At 38.8% G+C, this 20640-nt stretch overlaps 1 protein-coding gene across 3 annotated transcripts in view; it reads right to left on the bottom strand.

The window, feature by feature from the left end:
• PAK1 (p21 (RAC1) activated kinase 1) overlaps positions 1-20640 on the bottom strand; it is a 147055-nt gene that overhangs the window by 46966 nt on the left and 79449 nt on the right. For 2 of the 3 annotated variants that reach the window (XM_034666289.1, XM_011237060.3), the window contains exons 2-4: positions 18811-19021; positions 1225-1325; positions 579-726 (exon numbers count right to left, since the gene is read on the bottom strand). In XM_034666289.1, the coding sequence (XP_034522180.1) occupies positions 579-726; positions 1225-1325; positions 18811-19000 (439 nt within the window). In that variant the 5' untranslated portion in view covers positions 19001-19021. The remainder of the gene's footprint in view (positions 1-578; positions 727-1224; positions 1326-18810; positions 19022-20640) is intronic. The other variant, XM_002929064.4, reaches the window with a different exon arrangement.

Genomic DNA, 20640 nt, shown 5'->3' with positions numbered 1-20640 from the left:
AAACGGTGCTGGTCTGGGAATGAGGAGACCTGGATTCTAATCCCAATTCTGCCATTAAAAGCACTCTGAAAAACATAGTCCTTTACAGAGAGGGTACATTTAAGTACATTTATTATTTAGTGGCCTGTTTTACATTTGACTGATAAAAATTAATTCCTTAAGGAAGAAATTGGGCTTACCTACTTAAAAGATACACATTTAAATGTGTTATTAAATAACTTAATGATATTAAAATTGATAATGATAGCTACATTTCCATGGTGCTGTTTTACAACCTATTAAGAACTTTCATATCAATGAGCTCATTTATTCTTCACTACAGTCTCTTGAGACAGGAATTATTATTCCCATTTTGAGGCTCAATATATATGTGTCATGCTACCTTTCAAAAATGTGCAGTTTCAGAGCAAAGACCCATCACTTTGGCTCTCAAATTCCAAAATCCCACCTTAAAGTACCATCCCCACTCTTTCCAATACTTTCTTCCCTTACCCCACACCAACAGGCATGTGGAGCCTTCCCACCCAGATGAAAACTCTTTTTTTTTTCATAGACTGCTCTGGATTCAATCCCCATACCTGTAAAGCTCATGTACTTCTGGCTGTTGGAGGTCTTCTTTGAGTTATAAAATTCCAATACATCCAGAACAGCCTGTGGGTTTTTCTTCTGCTCTGACTTAGTGATATTTGATGTCTGAAGCAGGCGAGCCCACTGCTCTGGCATCCCCTATAAGAGAGAAATACAACATTATCAGGAAGGCACAGTCAAAGGAGATCCTGAAGGAGAAACTCTGATACCTGCTGGCAGTTAAGGACAGGTTAAGTACTTCTTTCTCTCCATACCCTCAGAGCTCTCTACGAGCCTTGTTTATAGTTCCTATCTCATTGGAGTAGTCATTTCTGGAGCTGTTTGCTCTTCACTAGGCTATTCCTCCTTCAGAACAGGAACCATGTATGATCTGTCTTTATAGTAGCAGTGCCCCGTGCAAAGCCTACTACCAAGGAGCCACTTAACAGAGGTCTAGTTAAGGCATGGAGATCCAAAGGCTTCTCTGGTACAATTCTGGAGGTGAAGAAAATGTCCCTCTCATGAATATAAGAAGATAGTAATGAGGGTCTCAGGCAAAGACAGAGGCATCAGGAATACTAAGGGAAAAAAATGAATCTAACAGTGCATAGTCAGAACTCTCAAAGAGCAAAGTCCTCTCTGTGACCCAGGACTTACTGTAAACTCCCCTGTGACAGCATCAAAACCAACATGAATCGTGTGCTCAAAATCTGAAGGAAGAGAGATCTCTGGCCGTTCTTTCTCCTTCTTTTTATTTGCTGCAAGAGAAACAGGGAAAAGGAAATCAAAAACAAGAACATTACATTTTTTTGGCTTATTTAACTCTTTGTTGAGCTGTGGGCTCCTTTGAAGACTAAGGGCTGTCTACGTCACATAAATATTGACAGAGCCAAATACCAGACTTAGACTGGAATAGGTGCTCAAAGCATGATTAAAGAACTTAATTTTTTGTTGAACTAAAGTAAGGGAGGGAAAGAAAGAATATTCCTCAGAGTTTAAAGTCCTGGCTCTACCACTAATGAGCCATTTGATCCAGGGCGAGTCACTTCCTTTTTCTGAACCCTGGTTTCCCCAACTATAAAAAGAGAAGGCTCAGATAAATGATCTCTAAAGATCCTTCCAGCTCTGACATCCTACATTGTATGAGCTTCTACGACCTGCATCCTACTGGTTTGGTATTTGAATATGGATGGCTTTAAGGTTCTCTAAATTTAGAGAAGTTTAGATCTGGATGTTATTTTAGTAATATAAATCACTAATATTTTATCAGATGCTTACCAGACAATGGTTCTAGTTCTTTACATGTATGAATTTACTTTAGTCTCATGGCAACCCTATCAGTTAGATACTATCTTCCTTATTCTGCAGGTAAAGAAACTGAAGCATAGAGATTAAGTTACTTGCTCAAAATCACATGGTTAGCAACTGGCAGCATCCAGACACAAACCCAGGCAGTCTGGCCCAGAGCCTGAGCTCAAAACCACTATGCTATACTGCCTCCCCAGACTAGGACCTTAAAGGATTATTCAGACCAAATACTTGCAGTCATCCACTTGTAGTGATCGCTCTCCCATCAAGGGTCATGAGTAAAATAGATGTTTACTAAGGTCCTGCTGACCTGGCGCAGAAAAAGCTTCAACATTAACGAATTGTAGTGCTAACCTTGTCAGGGGTTCAGTTATGTCCCCCAAAACTCATATGCCCTAACTCCAAGTAGCTCAGAATGTGACCTTATTTGGAAACAGGGCCCATTGCAGATATCATTAGTTAAGTTATGATTAGGTCGTACTGGAGCAGGGTAGACCGCCAATCCAGTTAAGACTGGTGTCCTTATAAAAATAAGAAATTTGAAGACAGATGCACACAAGGAGAATAGCATATGAAGATGAAGAAAGATGTCAGAGTGATGCTTCTTCAAGTCTAGGAACACCAAAGATTGCCAGTAAACCACCAGAAGCTAAGGAAGAGGCATGGAACAGATTTTTCTTCACAGCCCTGAGAAGGAAACAACCCTGCAGACAACTTCATCTTGGAATTCTAGCCTCCAGAACTGAAACAATAAATTTCTGTCGTTTAAGCCGCCTAGTTTGTGGTACTTTGTTATAGAAGCTCTATAAATACAACCCTCTTCCAGCTTAAAGGAGTTTCAAGGTCTTGGTATCAAGCTAGACCTCAGCAGGCATCTGCAAAGTCAATCCCACTGAAACAGGCTAAAATACCTTCCAAGCCTCAGCCAGATAATCCTTCTTAAATGGGGACCTACAAAGCCCAGATTTTAAACATCTGTAGAAACCCTCCTTTTTTTTTTTTTTTAAGATTTTTATTTATTTGACAGAGATAGAGACAGCCAGCGAGAGAGGGAACACAAGCAGGGGGAGTGGGAGAGGAAGAAGCAGGCTTATAGCGGAGGAGCCTGATGTGGGGCTCAATCCCACAACGCCGGGATGACGCCCTGAGCCAAAGGCAGACGCCTAACCGCTGTGCCACCCAGGCGCCCCTGTAGAAACCCTCCTTATTTCTCCAGCCAAGGCTCCTCCTCCTTCAATGTTCTAGGGAGGAGGCCATCTGGTCTATACTCCCAGGGAACTCCTACACACACTTGGGGGAACTGATTCAGAGGCTAACTGCAAAAGCTACTATTTATTGAGCTCTTACCATGTGCCAAGCATGTGCTATAAATTTTATATGCATCATGTCACCAAATATTCATACAACCCTGCAAAACAGATATTAACATCTGCATTTTATAGGTAAGGAAAATAAGTACTTCTTTTTAATAATTTGCTTGATCATTCCCAAGTTTCAGTGACAAGCCTATCCTAAAAGTATTAGACATTGGCCATCTAGGCTCACAGGCCTGAAAGGCAAGACCAGAATATCCCCTCTTTAAGGCAAGTCATCAAGGAAAGCCCAGGAACCCTAAGTCTCTAGTCTTCCCCACTATCAATCCCTCAATGAAACCACCAGAGTTTTCTCCTTATGGAAGTCATGTTCCACACTGTCAAGTCAAGGCCCCAAATCCTTGGCTCCATGACAAGACATTTCCTCTTCCAGAAATGCCCAGGATCATATACCAGTAAGGGTCCAAAAAAAACCTATAAGCCCAAAATTCACCACTAAGAGAATTCACTCCAGGGGCACCTGAGTGGCTCAGTCAGTTAAGCGTCCAACTCTTGGTTTCGGCTCCAGGCATGATCTCAGGATTCTGAGACTGAGCCCATTGCTGGGCTCCGTGCTCAGCACAGAGTCCGCTTCTCTCCCTTTCTCTCTCCCTCTGCCCCTCACCACCCTCATGTGCTCTCTAGCATGCTCCCTCACTCTCTCCTTCTAAAATGAATAAAAAAATAAAATCTTAAAAAAAAATAAAATAATAAAATAAAAGAATTCACTGCAGTACTTAAGAACTTGGTGGGGGTTAGACAAAGACTGAATGCCAGGCTTGTCTAAGCCTCTCCTTAGAGATCAGATTAAAAGTATAGGCTGAGGGGCGCCTGGGTGGCACAGCGGTTAAGCGTCTGCCTTCGGCTCAGGGCGTGATCCCAGCGTTCTGGGATCGAGCCCCACATCAGGCTCCTCCGCTGTGAGCCTGCCTCTTCCTCTCCCACTCCCCCTGCTTGTGTTCCCTCTCTCGCTGGCTGTCTCTATCTCTGTCAAATAAATAAATAAAATCTTTAAAAAAAAAAAAAAAAAAAGTATAGGCTGAATTATAGTAATCAAAACAGTATGGTACTGGTACAAAAATAGATACATAGATCAATGGAACAGAATAGAGAACCCAGAAGTAAGCCCATGCTTATATAGTTAATCTATGACAAAGGAGGCAAGAATATAGAATGGGAAAAAGTGTCTTTAATAAATGGTGCTAGGAAGACAGGAGAGCTACATTCTTTCATAAAAGAATGAAACTGGACCACTTCTAACACCACAGACAAGAATAAACTCAAAATGGATTAGACCTAAACGTAAGAGCTGAAACTACAAAAATCCTAGAAGAGAGCCTAGGCAGCAATTTCTCTGACACTGGCCGTAGCAATGTTTTTCTAACATTTTCCCTTGTCACCTAAGGCAAGGAAAACAAAAGCAAAAATAAACTATTGGGATTACATCAAAATAAAAAGCTTCTGTATAGCAAAGAAAACCATCAAAAAAAGCTAACCTACTGAATAGGAGAAGATATTGCAAATGATATATCCAATAAGGGGTTAACATCTAAAACATACAAAGAACTTTCACAACTCAACACCAAAACAAACCAAAAACAAAAAAACCCCCACAACAACAACAATCTGATTAAAAAATGGGCAAAGGATGCGAATAGACATTTTTCCAAAGAAGACATCCAGATGGCCAAAAGACATATAAAAAAAAAATGCTCAATATCACTCATCATCAGGGAAATACAAATCAAAACCACAACGAGATATCACCTCACACCTATTGGAATGGCCAAAATGAAAAACACAAGAAATAACAAGTGTTGGTGGGGATGTGGAGGAAAAGGAAAACCTGCACACTGTTGGTGGGAATGTAAATTGGTACAGCAATGTGGAAAATAGTAAAGAGGTTCCTTAAAAAGTTAAAAATAGAATTATCATATGATCCAGTAATCCCACTACTGGGTATTTACCCAAAGAAAACAAAAACACTAATTTGCATAGATACATGCACCCCTGTATTTATTAGTATTATTTACAATAGCCAAGATATGGAAGCAGCCTAAGTGTCCATTGATAAATAGATAAGGAAGATGTGCGTTATGTGTGTTTACACACATACACACAGAGGAATACTTTGCAGCCATAAAAAAGTACCACTTGTGATAACATGGATGGATTGGAGGATATTATGCTAAGTGAAACAAGTCAGTCTGAGAAAGACAGATATCACATGATTCCACTCGTATGTAGAATCTAAAAAAAATGAATACACAAACAAAAACCAGAATCAAACCTATAATTACAAAGAACAAAACTGATGGTTGCCCAGCCTATGCGGGGGGGATGGGCAACATGGGTGAAGGGGAGTGGGAGATACAGGCTTCTGGTTATGGAATGAACAAGTCACAGCATAAGGAATACAGTCAATGGTACTGTAATAGCACCATATGGTGAACATAGCACAATGTATAAACTTGTTGAATCACTATGTTGTACACCTGAAACTGAAGTAATGTGTATCAACTATGCTCCAATAAAAATACAATTTTTTTCAAGTATAGGCTGTGGACTAAAACAGATTCTAAATACAAAGCTAAGGCCCCAATGTTCAAGAAGAGCTGGACTGCATATATATGATCCCCTTGTACTGCCTTTCCCAGTTGACTCGTCTGAGCCTTACTAACAGACCGAATATTCCTACAGGCCAAAGAAAGTATCAGTATACCTTACAGCACTTTATAGCAGATTTATATTTCATAATAATCACTGTCATTTGTATCATGTTCTAATGCTTACAAAGCACTCTCACATATATTACTTCACTAGAGCCTCGAAACAACCGTGTGATGAGCAGGGCAGTGGTTATGGTGCCTATTTGAGAGAAGGAACAGGGGTTCCAAGAAGTTAAGTAACCTGCACAAGGTCACAGAGCAAGTTAGAAGGAGATCTACAACCAAACTGAGGTCTTCAGACTCCCAGCCCCAAGGTCTTCCTGTTCTGTTTCTCTGCCTCTTACCGACTACTGCTGCTCAGAATTATGTGTCCCTCCTCTTTCTCCCCATCTCTCTTCCATTCAGTCTCCAGGTTACTAATGATTTCCTATGCCATGTATGATCAAATTTATCCACTTCTCCATTTGCATTGCCACCACCCTATTTCAGGCATTGTTATCTACGGCCTTGGATCATTCTAACAGTAACTTGTTACCTGCATTCTGGTCTCCTCCAATGCACACAGCAGCCAGGGTGATCTATAACCTCGCTATTCAAAGCAGCATCAGCACAACTCGGGAGACCATTAGAAATGTAGGATCTCAAGCTCCAGCCCAGACCTACTGAATCAGAATCTGAATTTTAATGAGATCCCAAATGATTCATGTGCAGATTAAAGTTTGAGAATCAAGAGAATGAGAAGACAAACCACAAGTAAAAAGAAAATACTTGCAAAAGATATATCTGATAAAGAATTATTTTCCAAAATATATGAAGAACTCTTAAAACTCAACAATAAGAAGATAAACAATCTGATTAGTGAAATGTACCACCCTGGTATAAGATGTTAATAGTGGGAAAGGCTGTGCATGTGTGGAGGCAGGAGGTATACAGTATACAAGGTATACTATATACCTTCCACTCGATTTTGCTCTGAACCTAAAACTGCTCTATTTTTTTTTAAGTTTCTGAAGCTTGTACCTTTCTTAACTTATTCATACACTCTATACCAGCTACACTGAACCAGTTATGTCACCAAACATAATGAGCTCTTTCACACCTCTTCACATCTTCTCAAGGTACACCCTTTGCTTATGAATCCTGCCTTGCCCTTTCCCTTCCCTCACTACCTCAGCCTTTAATTTACCCTTTTCGAGGGTCAGTTTAAAGGTCATCTCTTCTCTGAAGTCATCCCTGATCTCTAGGTTGGGTAGTCCTTCACCCTCTCCTCTTTTCCCACAGCACCATTATAGTAATTGCCTATTTTATAGGTTTATCTTCCAACGAGACTGAGTCTCAAGTGCAGGGGCCATGTCCAATTCATCATGGACCCGAACAGCCAGCACACACCTGGCACAAAACAGCAAATGAAGAAAGGAACAAATAACCAAATACCTAACTCAACCTGGCAAGGGTCTAAGGAATCTGTCCAAGACAGGCAAATTCCCTCCAGGACAGGAATAAATGTTTCATTTTTACAAGGTCTGACTTGACTTTTCATAATCCTTGTTACCCAGCTACCTAGTCCTGTTTGAAAACCCTGCTCTGTGGGAGGTCAGCACACTGGCCAAAAGAAATTCTGAAGTCCTAATGTCTCCACTGACCCAGGATAATCCTGATGAAAGGCAGCAAAATGGAGTGGGGGTGGGGGTGGGAGAGGAGGAGGGGAGAAATAAGAAGGTCTAGAGTCCAAGCCACTTTTGCCCCTATACACCATATAGTCCAGGTTCTCAGCTTTCTCATGTGAACAATGGAGAGAATGGACTAGATGATTATAAGGACCCTTCCAGCTCCTACATTCCACGAGTCTATGAAAACAGAAAGGTGAATACTCCCAAAGCTCTGTAGCTAGATTCTTCCTGACATGGCACCCCACAGTTTTTAATAGGTACTCCATTCACATCATCTCATATAATCACCACAATCCTAAGAGGCAATTTTTATTTGTAGATTAGGAAACTGAAGCACAGACCTGCCTACAGTTATTGAAGTGACTGAAATTCAAAAGGTGTGGCTTCAAAGCCAAGGCCCTTTACATTCTACTGTTTTACTTCTCATAAAGAATTTCAAGTTGAGTCAAGAAAACATACTTTGGTAAAATAGGGAAAGGAAATAACATTGAATAAAAACTTAGGATGTATAAGATATCATATTTTCCTTAATTATTTTCCTTAATTCTTAAAATCCTATGAGATAGATTATTATTACTGTTATTTTACAGATGAGGAAACTAAAAAAAAAAAAAAAATTTAAATAATTTGCTCAAGCTCACATAGCTAGGAATAGCTGAGATTTGAACCCAGCTCTGATTCCAAAGTTTCTTTCCTCAGTGTCTTACTGAGAACTATTTGCCTACATGCCAACTGCTACGGTTTAAGCTATTTATGCAGTTGGCAATTTCCCTTCCAGAAGCAGCTGCTTTTAGAAAGGGAAGGCCAAGAGTTTACCAGGGCCCAAATTAAGCAGTCACTTATGACATAAGTCCATCTGTCTTACTCATAGCTAGAATGCATGGAACATGGTGCAGGGCTTTGAAATTCCTTACTATTCCTCAACTTCCTCCGATCTAGTCACTTAAAAGATCATAGGGAAGAACAATTATGTTATTTTTATGTTTTAGATTTTTGTTTTATACTTATGTATCTTTTATTTTTATATATTATTTCTAATTTATGTTATTAATATACTATATAATATACCATCATAGGCATGGAATGTCAATACAAAAGAATCTCCAGTAATGGGGACACAGAGAGAGAGTGGCTCAGAGGATGAGTAGTCTATAGACAAGAGCCCCAAGGAAATGAAATCAATTAACACATGAACAAACAGGGTAATGCTGAAGTTGGCTTCCACAGGTCACTCTTTGCCCCATACCTTTGCATATACCTCCCATATTCCCACCTCCAAGTTTTTGCTCACTTTTTCTTCTTCCTGTTTTAGAATGCTCTTCCTCACAATCTCCCTGTCAAACTCAGTCATCTTTTAAAGACTGGTCTAGGTTCCACTTCTCTTCCTGACCTCTCCTCCCTCTGTTAATTCCCAAGACACTGAGTCTGCCACACTACCATGCATTTAGTCATTTCCTGTCTTGTATGATTCCTTGCTATTTGAAAGACTTAACCTCTTTACTTAAAATGTAAGCTTCTTGAGGACCATAATCATGGCTTGTAATTATGACTGTTAAACTTCCAAATCTTCCATTGAGCACCCAACACAAAATAAATTATTCAAGAACACACCAAAAATATTAGGAAGTAACCTTAGAGACTTATTTTACTCCCTAAAGAAAGAGGCCCTGAGATGTAAACTGACTTGACCTGCATCACAGAGCACATGGAAGTAAGATTCAGATCACCTGATCAAATCTTTTCTCCTTTGTGATAACCCCTGATCCCTACTGACTGAACTGACCGCAACTTCTGACTGAAATAATAGTTCAACATAGAGTAGAACTGGACTTTAAGAAGAGGAAGGGCTTGGCTGAAGTGAGAGAGGAGGGAAGTACAGGGGTAAAAAAACAAAACAAAACAAAAACAAAATCCAAGCTGGCAGGATTCATCCTGAGTGCTGTGCAATTGAGGCAGAGTACTCACTGGCTGGGGACCACCAGCAGGAAACAGGATACCTGAGGCAGGAAAGCAGGACGGAACTGGAGAAGTCATGCAGTCACAGAGCCACCTGGCACTCTGTAAACCCCTTCCTGGAAGTAACAATCACCTCCCTCACATGTGTATAGCCTTTCACAAAGCCTTTTCACATTCACTGTCTCACTGGCTCCTTACAACAACTCCAAGGACCAGACAGCATGGATTATCCCCATTTCCCAGCTGAGAAGACTGAAGTCAGGGAATTAAAAAAAAATCTGTTCTGGACTAGGAGTCAGAAGAAGATGGATCCAGTATTCTCTTTGCCATTAACTCACTTTATGACCCTGGAAAAGTCACTTCCATCTGTAAAATAGGTCACTGATCCATGTTCAGGTACAGATAAAGGTGGGTAAAAAGATCACCTTTCTGGAGAAAATAATACCTGAAAGAACTCATGAAGGATAAACAGGAGTTGGTCAGGCAGAGAAGGGGAAGGGCATTCCAGAGGGAAACAGAATAAACAAATGTCCAGGAAACAATAATCTCTGTCCCAGCTTTCCACCTGCCCAGCAAGTCAACCAAATTTAATAAACTCTTATTAGAGACGTACTCCAAACTTGGGACTGAGGGGAGATTCAATGGAGAAAATAAAGCAAACTGAGGATACTGGTAGGCCCATATCTCGAGGCCACAAACATCAGGCTACCTGGGACGACTGCTGCTGCTAGCAAAATTTTTTATGGTGACTAGCAAGTATGAGTCTAGAGGAATCTGATGAAAACCTATGTCTGCACAAAAACTTGTAAGTGAATGTTCATAGCATCATAGCAACATTATTCAAAACAGTCAAAAATCAAATGTCTCTCAACTGATGAACAGATGAATAAAAGAAATAAAAATATGGTATACCCATACAACAAAATGTTATTCGGCTATAAAAAGAAATGAAGTCCTGATCCATGCTACAACATGGATGAGCCTTAAAAACATTATGCTGAATGAAAGAAGCCAGTCCCAAAAGGCCACATATTATAAGATTCCATTTATATAAAACGTCCACAGGGGGTGGGGGGATGGGTTAGCCTGGTGATGGGTATTGAGGAGGTCACGTATTACATGAAGCACTGGACGTTATACGCAAACAATGAATCATGGAACTTTACATCAAAACTAATGATGTACTGTATGGTGACTAACATAACATAGTAAAAAAATTTTCTTTTGAAATGTCCAGAAAAGTCAAATCCATAGACCGAAAGAAAATCAGTAGTTGCCAGGGACTTGAGGAAGAAGGAGATATGGTGAAGCACAGGGTTTCTTTTTAGGGCAGTGAAAATGTACTGGAATTAGAGCACTGTGATGGCTGTACAACCTTGTGACTATACTAAAAACCACTGAACCATACACTTTGAGATGGTCAACTGTATGTGAATTATATCTCAATTTTTTTAACCAAGTAAATGTAATTTACCACAATAAAGGAGAAAATGTATATAATTCAATTAATACAGAAAAAGCATTTGCTAAAATTTTATATCCAATTTGATTAAAACCTCTTAGCAAACTAGGATTATAAGGGAATTAACAATGTTAAAGGCAAAGAAAAAATATATGCTGTATGATTCTATGTATAGCAAGTTAAAAAACAGACAAACTCATTTATGAATTAATCTTTGGGAAGGAGAGAGATGTTAGTGTCTGGAAAGGAAAACACAGGGAGCTTCCAGGGGGCTAGCTATGTCTTTTTTTTTTTTTTTGGTCATGTTAGTGGCCACATAGGCTCAGTCAATGCATCACTGACCGTAACCTTCTGAAATTTTTCTATATAAAGGTGTAAAAGTGCAGTGGAGGAACCTATAAGAACTCTGGTTCATGAACCACATATGACTTTACAGAGTATTTAGTCCAATTTTTTCATTTTAAAGATAAGAAAGTTCAGGGAGTTGTTCAAGGCCACACAACAAACACGTGAGAACAGTGCATGCAATAGGAACCAAACCCCAAACAGAATATTTTATAATGTTATTTCCTTAGAAAACCTTGAACACATATAGTTGGTTGCCAAGCCCAAACTCCTAATATCACACGTACATCAGTGTTTCCAACCCTGTTGACAACAACTATGTAAATGAATTTGAGAACACAGAGGAAGAGAAAGAGGGAAAGGGAAAAGGGAAAGGATTAGAGTAAGAAAGAAATGAAGAGTATCTAAGAGATTTGGAGTTTTAAGAGGCTTACCTTTTTGGCCTCAGTTTCAAATATATTATTTGTTCCAGAAATCCAGGCCCATATCCGGAGCTTAGAATCCTGCTTCGGACAGATATTACACAGAACTCTTGGGAACTTCTTGGGAAAGCTGTTCTTGGGTCTGCTTAGTCTCAGTGCACAAAATAACTTAATCTGGTCTTCCCGTTAGCCCTATCTAAACCAACAGGAAATACAAGCCTATATGTAAAAAGAGAAAGGTAGCTTACCCCAGAATCATTCTTTAATTCTATCTTCGAGGAACCCTGTCAAGAGCTGCTATTTTGTAAATCTTGTAACAACTCTTAAGTGTTAATCACAGATTCCAAAAGAAAGCCATGACTGCAAGCTACCATAGCCACCAAAATTTCACCAACTCTTAACAAGGTTGCAGTTTGCATAACATTTTTCACATCTTTAGTCTTATAATCCTTTCAGCAATTCTATGAGATAAATATTACTGTGTACCCATACTACAGTTAAGAGAACTGAAACCAAGAAAGGTAAAGCAACTTAACCAAAGGTCACAAAGTCAGGGATGGGCAGTGGTGATAACTTCAAGTGCTTGAACTCCAACATGGCTTCTTTCGTATGTACTGTGCCTTCCCCATATTGAAGACTACATGAATATGCCAGTGAGTGATAGAATGGATGTCATTAAATGCAAATTTGTTTTAAAGTATGTTAAAAGAAACAACCAAATCAATTCTACTAAAAGCATGAGTCTGAACATCTCTCGGATGGGAGCCCTCAAACACTATATGGTGTCTGAGGACTTAGAAGGAGAGAGTTCAGAAGTCAAGAGACAATGATTCAAAGTCAGACTCTATGTACTACAACTCTGCAGCATGTGACCTTGGGCAAGTTGCTGACCTGTTAAGCCTAAGAATATCAGTGTTGTACACTGGAATCAGAGCTTCAGACCCCACTCAGCCACTCCCTAACTAGATGACCTTGGGAAAGTTACTTAATCACTGTGAACCTCAGTTTACTTTCTACTAGGTGAAATATTTATCTGCCTGAAAGGGCTGGTATATTTCACAAACATCAAAGCTCCTAATACACTGTGTGATAATTAATAGGCATTCAACAAATAGTAGCTGGATTATTGTTGTTACTATTTTATGGTTATTACTATTGTGTAATTACTGTTTACTGTTATTTCTGTTATCATTGTTATTAATTTGAAGACCAACTAAGGTAAAGAAAATGTACATGTTTTATAAGCTAAAAGCTTTACAAACATGAGTTATCATTAATGTAAGAAAGTTTCAGAGTATGATTTCCCAACCCACTCACTGAGACAAACTGTGGCTGAGAAGAAAGAAAGAGTCATTCTGATGTCATGTAACTAGAGATCACAAGCTTGAAGGAACAAAGTGGAAAAAGAAGACTACAACCTCACCCACCCTAACTTTAACCCTCTCTTTGGCCTAGTCCATTAGGCTTTCTGATAGCACAGGCAATGAGGCTGACGCTGCCCAATCCTATGGTGCAGTACAGCCATCCGGGTTTCAGCACAAATCATTGGCCTTACTTATTTTTTTAAAAGATTTATTTTTAAGAAGCACCTCTTATTGGTTCAGCTGAGCTAATCTGAGCTCAAGGCAGTAAAACGCTCCAAACTTGGGAGAGATAAACACTGACGCAGTCCAGTTTTAAAATTAACTTTGCTAAACTCTTCCCAAGCCTGGAGAATTCCACTTTGGTTGTGAAAATTCAGCCAGAAAAAGATTCCAAACTAAATGCTGTGGGACTTATTAGAATAAACCAAAGGCTCCAGATCCTAACCACAGGTACCAGGCTTTCCCACACAGAATTCTGCAATCCAGCGCCACATGTTACAGGCCTTCAACTACAGCCTTTTCGACTGATTTATGCATTCCCCCAGGCACACACGGAAGCCGGCTGGAGGTCAGCATTAGGTAATGCCCACAGACATTCTAACCATCGCCAGCTCAAATCTCAACCACTACTGCAGGCCACAAAGATTCTTCTTTCTCGTTTCCCAAATCTCTTTAGAGACTTAAAACTACCTCTTTGGTAATTTTGGCTCCAAAAGTCTGGGTAGGACCTAAGCATCTGTTATTTTTTAAAAGCACCATGAGTGAGTCAGACGTGTAATCTGGGTTAAGAACAACTAACAGAGATAGTAGGTTATGCTGTAACAGATACTTCAGGAAGACTTAGTTCCACACTCATCCCTGCCACTTTTCAGCTGTGAGATCTCGAGCAATTTAATTTTCTCTAAACCTCAGCCTCCTCAACTGAAAATGACTTGTGAGCATCAGATTAAAACAAGAAGTGAGTTTCCCATTAAAAAAAATAAAAAATAAACCAAAAACAACCTCATATTTGTAGTACCTTACAGTCTAGAAAATGGTTTCATATGCACTATGTCAAATGGCAAAAGCCTACTAATGATAGGGGTGATGGGAATTATAATTATTCCCACTTTACAGATGAGGATACTGAGATTAAAATAAATTGGTAAGAGGAAAAGAAATCACAGAATAAATGTCAGAGATAAGACTCAATGTTGGTTCTCTAAGTCCAGTTCTAGACCCTTTCTAGGCCAAATATTTTAAGAAGGGCATACCACTTCAAAGACTGCCAACACTGCTTTGTATCCTGCTAGGACTAAGTGAGGCACAAAGCAAAGGTCAACAAATGCTTATTGGTTGGAAGATAGTATCAACAAGCATAAAATTTAGCTGAACAAAGGCTCCAAACAAAAGGGAAGAAAATTTCACTTATTTCATTTTGATGTATGCATTAATTATTGCCATCTTAAAGCAAATGGGTGAAACCTATGTGCTCAGAGCATGCAAAGAAAATCTATAAGGGATGAAAGAGGTTGCTAGACTTCACAAGAACTTCCTAAAACTCTACACTTTCTACATCTATACTTTGAATTCACAGAGAAACTCCTTTGATCTGGAGCTATGAGATTTATTTTCAGAACAGATTTGGCCTAGGATCACTCAGTGAAGGGTGTCCAGGAAGAATCTCTGGGTCTACATACAGCTTTATCACAAATTAAAGTACTTTACAATGGCTTAGTGTCTTTTCACTTACCAATACAACCCAATCCGACTTCATCTTTATAATCTCATTTATATAATTATAGATTCCAAAACTATGAGAGATCTTATATGTCTACTGGTTTGACTCTAGTTTTTTTTTATTATAATAATATTTTTTATTATATTATGTTAGTCACCATACAGTACATCTCTGGTTCTTGATGTAAAGTTCCATGATTCATTAGTTGCGTATAACACCCAGTGTACCATGCAATACGTGCCCTCCTTACCATCCATCACCAGCCTATCCCATTCCCCCACCTCCCTCCCCTCTGAAGCCCTCAGTTTGCTTCCCAGAGTCCACAATCTCCCATGCTTCATTCCCCCCTTCTGATTACTCTCCCTTTCTTTATGCCTTCCTTCTCCTACCAGTCTTCCTAGTTCTTATGTTCCATAGATGAGAGAAACCATCTGATAATTGTCTTTCTCCGCTTGACTTATTTCACTTAGCATTATCTCCTCCAGTTTTTTAGACGAAGGCACTGAAGTCTCCAGAGAAATAACTGACCCAAACCGGACAGCCAATTTATGACAGAACTAAGACTACAACTGAGATATTCAGACCCCCATATACCTGTTCAGTACATAAGATCATCCCTTTAGTTCTCAATGATTTCTAAGAGTTATGTTTCCATCCGCTGTTTCAGACAGGAATCTTCTTTAAAAAAAAAAAATTTTACTGTGATATAATTCACATACTGTACAATTCATCCATATAGTGCATAATTCAGTGACTTTTTATATATTCACTGAACTGGGAAACCATCCCTACAATCAATTTTAGAATATTTTCTTTCTTTTTCCCCCAAGGTTTTCTTTCTTCTTTTTCTTTTTTTTATTATGTTCAGTTAGCCAGTATATAGTACATAGTAAGTTTTTGTTGTAGTGTTCAACAATTCATTAGTTGCATATAATACCCAGTGTTCATTCCAACACATGCCCTCATTAATACCCATCACCCTGTTACCCCAACCCCCCCCTTCTGTAACCTTCAGTTTGGTTCCAGGAGTCCAGAGTCTCTCATGGTTTGTCTCTCTCTCTGATTTCTTCCTTTTCAGTTTTCCCTCCCCTCCCCTGTGGTCCTCACATTTTCATCACCCCAAAAAGAAACTCCATACCCCCTAATCCCATCTGCCTTCCCCCACAGCCCTGAGCAACCATTCATCTGCTTTTTGCCTATGGATTTGCCTGGATATTTCATATAAATGGAATCATATAATATGTGGTCCTTTGTGACTGACTTCTTTCACTAACACAATGTTTGCAAGGTTCACCCATGTTGTAGCATGGATCAGAACATCATTTCTTTTTATTACCAAATAATATTTCTTTGTATGGATATGCCACATTTTACTCATCCATTCATCAGTTGATGGATATCTGGGTAATTTCTACTTTTTGGTTATTATGAATAATGCTGCTATAAACATTCATTTGTAAGTATTGTGTGGACATATGTTTCTATTTCTAAGTCGTATGGTAACTCTATGCTTAATCTTTTGAGAAACTGCCAGACTTCTCTAAGTGGCTGTACCATTTTACCTTCCCACCAGCAGTGAATGAGGGTTCCAATTTCTCCACATCCTTGTCTGCATTTGTTATTATCTTTTTATTACAGCCATCCTGGTGGGTGGGAAGTGACATCTCACTGTGCTTCTGATTTGCAATTCCCTGATAACTAATGATTTTGAGCATCTTTTCATGTGCTTATTGGCCATTTGCATATCTTCTTTGGAGAAATGTCTATTCTTTTACCCATTTTGCCCATTTTTTAATTGAGTAATTGAGTTGTCTTTTTATTGTTGAGTTGTAATAGCTCTTTATATATTTATGATACAAGTCCCTTATCAGGAATAGGATTTAAGAAAATTTTTTCCCATTCTGTGGATTATCTTTTTACTTTCTTGGTGGTGTCCTTAAGCAGAGAAGTTTTTAATTTTGATGGTATCTACAAAGCAGGAATCTTCTTATCTTCCTAGTCAGCAAAAATAATTCCAACTTTTTAATTTTAAGAGTCCTCTTTACTACATGTAGAAACTTGGGCTAAAGACCTACTTACTTACAGAAATCAAGAATTATGGCTGATAAAGCACAATGTTAAAAATAAGCACACACCTAAACTGAGGGATAAACGAAGTGGCTATATATGTGGGAGAAGATTCTAGGGCAGCGTAACACCACCTAGATCATAGCCCCGGTATCTAGGAAGTTGGCAGCTACTACATAAATGAGTTAGCCAAAAAATGAAAACTGAGCAACTTACCCACATCTCTTCTAAATAGACCACAGAAGAGCTCACCAGGAAGGTGGAATAGGAGATAGGTTAAGCACACACAAAGATAGAAGCCCAAAATAGTAAAAATTCTCAATAGTTCTCATTTCAGTTATTCAACAATCATTTCCTATATGTAATATTACTGCCTATTAGACATCTCTATGTCAAGACATCGCAAATGCAAAGTGTCTAAATTTATCTTTTCACCTCAAATGCAATGTGTTTAACGTCTTTCCTATTCTCTCCAACTACCAACCTTCCTGACTTGTTCCTCTTCCTATGTTTCTTATTTGGTTAATGATACTATCATCTACCATCTTACACTGATCTACAACTATGTAGTTATATTTTTCTGCAACATAGAATATTTTCTGCAATTCACCATTGTGCTTGTTATATCTGGCTTACTATTTCCGAATCCCAATTCTGATTTTATCATATAATCTACTAGCTATGCCTCCCAGCTTCAATAAAGGAGTAAAGAGAAAGCACACTAATAAGAGGTACTGTCTGTGTGGAAGGTACTTAATTAGGAAATTTGTATGTAATCTTCACACAACAACCCTGTGAAATATTATTCCAATTTTAGAGATATGAAAATCCCAATCTTTCCTAGAGATATTGACATATCTAAGGTCAGAGAGCTGGTAAGTGATGAATCCAGGATTTGAACCAGGTCAGTTTAAAGCAGAAGCTCATGATGACTATTTATAAACAGAAAGCCAATTTCATCAACACACCACAAGAAAAGGCCCTGCAAGCATGACGAGAACTTTACCTCATATCAAGAGCCACTTAAATAAATAAAAAAATAAACAAAAATCACTTATCAACGTGGACACCCAAAACCTCTATTTTACTACCTTGTCCATAGGATTTCAGTGGCTTTATCAGACACACTGTTAAAATCCTGATTACTCAGGGCACCTGGGTGGGTCAGTCAGTTAATTGTCTGCCTTCGGCTCAGGTCATGATATCAGGGTCCTGGGATTGAGCCCCGCATCGGGCTCCCTGCTCAGTAGGGAGTCTGCTTCTCCCTTTCCCTCTGCCCCCCTCCCCTGCTCATGCTCTCTCTCTCTCAAATAAATAAATAAAATCTTTAAAATCTTGATTATTCTTCTAGAAGTTTTATTGGTAAAAAGAAAATGAGCCCACCTAGTATGACCTATTCTTAGTAAATTCACACTGAGTCCTGCTTCTTTTTCCCAGCAATTACTTGCCCTTCTTTCTGATATTTAATCTCCAAATCTAGATGTGAGATGAGGACATATGAATAAAGAAGAGGCAATCAAGAATCCAGAAAGAAGACATTCCAAAAATGACACTAGTTTGAAAAAAAAAAATTCCAAATGAAGACATTCCAGTATTTCTCATATTTTGTGAGTTCATAAAAGTTTTATAACTTATAAAGTAAATACATGGCTTCAGATTGTCCCAACTCTGGCAACAGCAAAATTATTTTCTTAGAATTTTGCTTAGAAATAGTTAAGAAAGTATAAAAATAAGTCTATTTCCTATTTGACTTCAGCCGCCGTAGGAAAGAAAGACAGGGAAGTGTTTAAAGGGAAAAAGGGTATTAAAGGAAAAGTAAGTCAAGGAAAGGACAACTCTTTTATCTAAGCTACCAAAGAAAAATTATTTTAGGCATATGAATGGTGAGAAAGAAATGAAATACTGTACTTTTATCTCCAGGTAAGATGGATCTGTAAAATCGGTCCTTCTTTTTCTTCTCCTCTGGGTTTGGAGGCAGAGGTTTGGAACCGTGGTTTAGGGTTCCAGCATCTTTGCTGCCGGCTCCAATCATAGTGCTGGTGTTTCTCATCGGAGGGGCTGGGGGTTTGTCTTGAATGTCTAGGCCGTTATTTGACATTGTCACCACCAGCAGCAGCTACTGGAATCAGAGTGAAAAACATAACTCTTTTATTATTTTCATGCAAAAAGAAATACATGTTGAAAAGTTTTAAAGAACCCAAATTATATAACCCATCCTTGAGGGCCCAGCTCAAACCCTTCCACCACACACTGTAAGTACTGCCATCTCATTCAGTCAACAATATTCAAAGATGTAACATCTACTCTGTGCCAAGCACTGCCAAACATGCGCAAGGTTCTTCTTTTTCTCTACCTAAGACACTGGAGAGCACAGAAAACCACCATGATGTAGTTTAAAAGGCAGAATTTGGCCCAGCTCAACTAAGTAGGAATCCCAGTGCCACTTACTAGCTTTAGAGAAATTCCTTAACCACTTGGATTCCATTTATTCATTCATTAAATAAAACTGCTAACAGCACTCCACATAGTCACCCTTTGCCAACCTCTAATTTTGTAACCTTAGGAAAATCATGTTCCCTCTCTAGAATGGACTATATCACTATATCAAGAGTCCGTAAAGCTGCCAGTTTTATTAACAGTTTTATTGGAACACAGCCGTTCATTTACATATTGTCTAGGGCATCTTTCACATTCCAATGGCAGAGTTGAGTAGTTGCAACAGAGACTATTTGCCCACAAACCTAAAATATTTATCTGGTCCTTTACAGGAAAACTTTGCTGACCCTTGGCCTATATCATCTCTCCAGTATCTTCTTCCTCCAAAATTTGACCTTGTTCTAAATACATGATAGTCAATGCAGTAACCATCCTGTCATATATGGTGCTGAATTTATTGACAATCTCCAATGCTTCTGGTAAAGAGAAGGAATAAAATCTTTTAAAAAGGGGAAAAATTCATATCGCCTGGTACCAAACAGTTTTAATAAACATAGATGTTATTACTTTAAATAAGTAAGTGTCCTTAACAATGGGCAGGCATGTACATATACAGAATTAATAAAGTCTCTCATTATTCTTCCAGGTTACAGTGGAAATTATATCTTTAGCCATGACTACTTAGAATACAAGCTCCTTTGAGTAAACACAACAGTGCTTTAGAGACTAAAGTTTCTAATTAAAAAAAAAACATAAACCAACGTAATAATCACCAAGAGCTTTTTAGAAATATAGATGCCCTGTTTTGACCCCCATAAATTTTGATTTAGTGTAACTAGGTTATGGCCAAAATTCTGTAATGTTAAAAATTAGTGATCCCAGTGCCATCCAGATTTGAATACCACTGCTATAGATGTCAATTATTTAAATACTATGAACAAAATCTATTAATCTTTTTTACATTTTCTAATAAATGCAGGACTAAATCCATTTTTCCCTTCAATTCTTTCTCCACATGCCATAGGTGATCTAAAACGCAGCACTCCTCTACTTTTTAAAATATTTTTTGAATTATGTTCAGGTAGCCAACATGTAGCACCTCATTAGTTTCTGAGGTAGTGTTCAGCGATTCATTAGTTGTGTGTAACACCCAGTGCTCATCCTGACACATGTCCTTCTTAATCACCCAGCTACTCCATCCCCCCAGTTCCTTCCCTTCTGTAACCCTCAGTTTGGTTTCCGGAGTCCCGAGTCTCTCATGGTTTGTCTCCCTCTCTAATTTCTTCCCATTCAGTTTTCCCT

This window comes from Ailuropoda melanoleuca, chromosome 8 (assembly GCF_002007445.2).
Source record: "Ailuropoda melanoleuca isolate Jingjing chromosome 8, ASM200744v2, whole genome shotgun sequence".
In the NCBI taxonomy this organism is placed as follows: domain Eukaryota; kingdom Metazoa; phylum Chordata; class Mammalia; order Carnivora; family Ursidae; genus Ailuropoda; species Ailuropoda melanoleuca.
The sequence above is the reverse complement of the archived record's forward strand: the minus strand, read 5'-3'. Positions and strand labels throughout refer to the sequence as shown.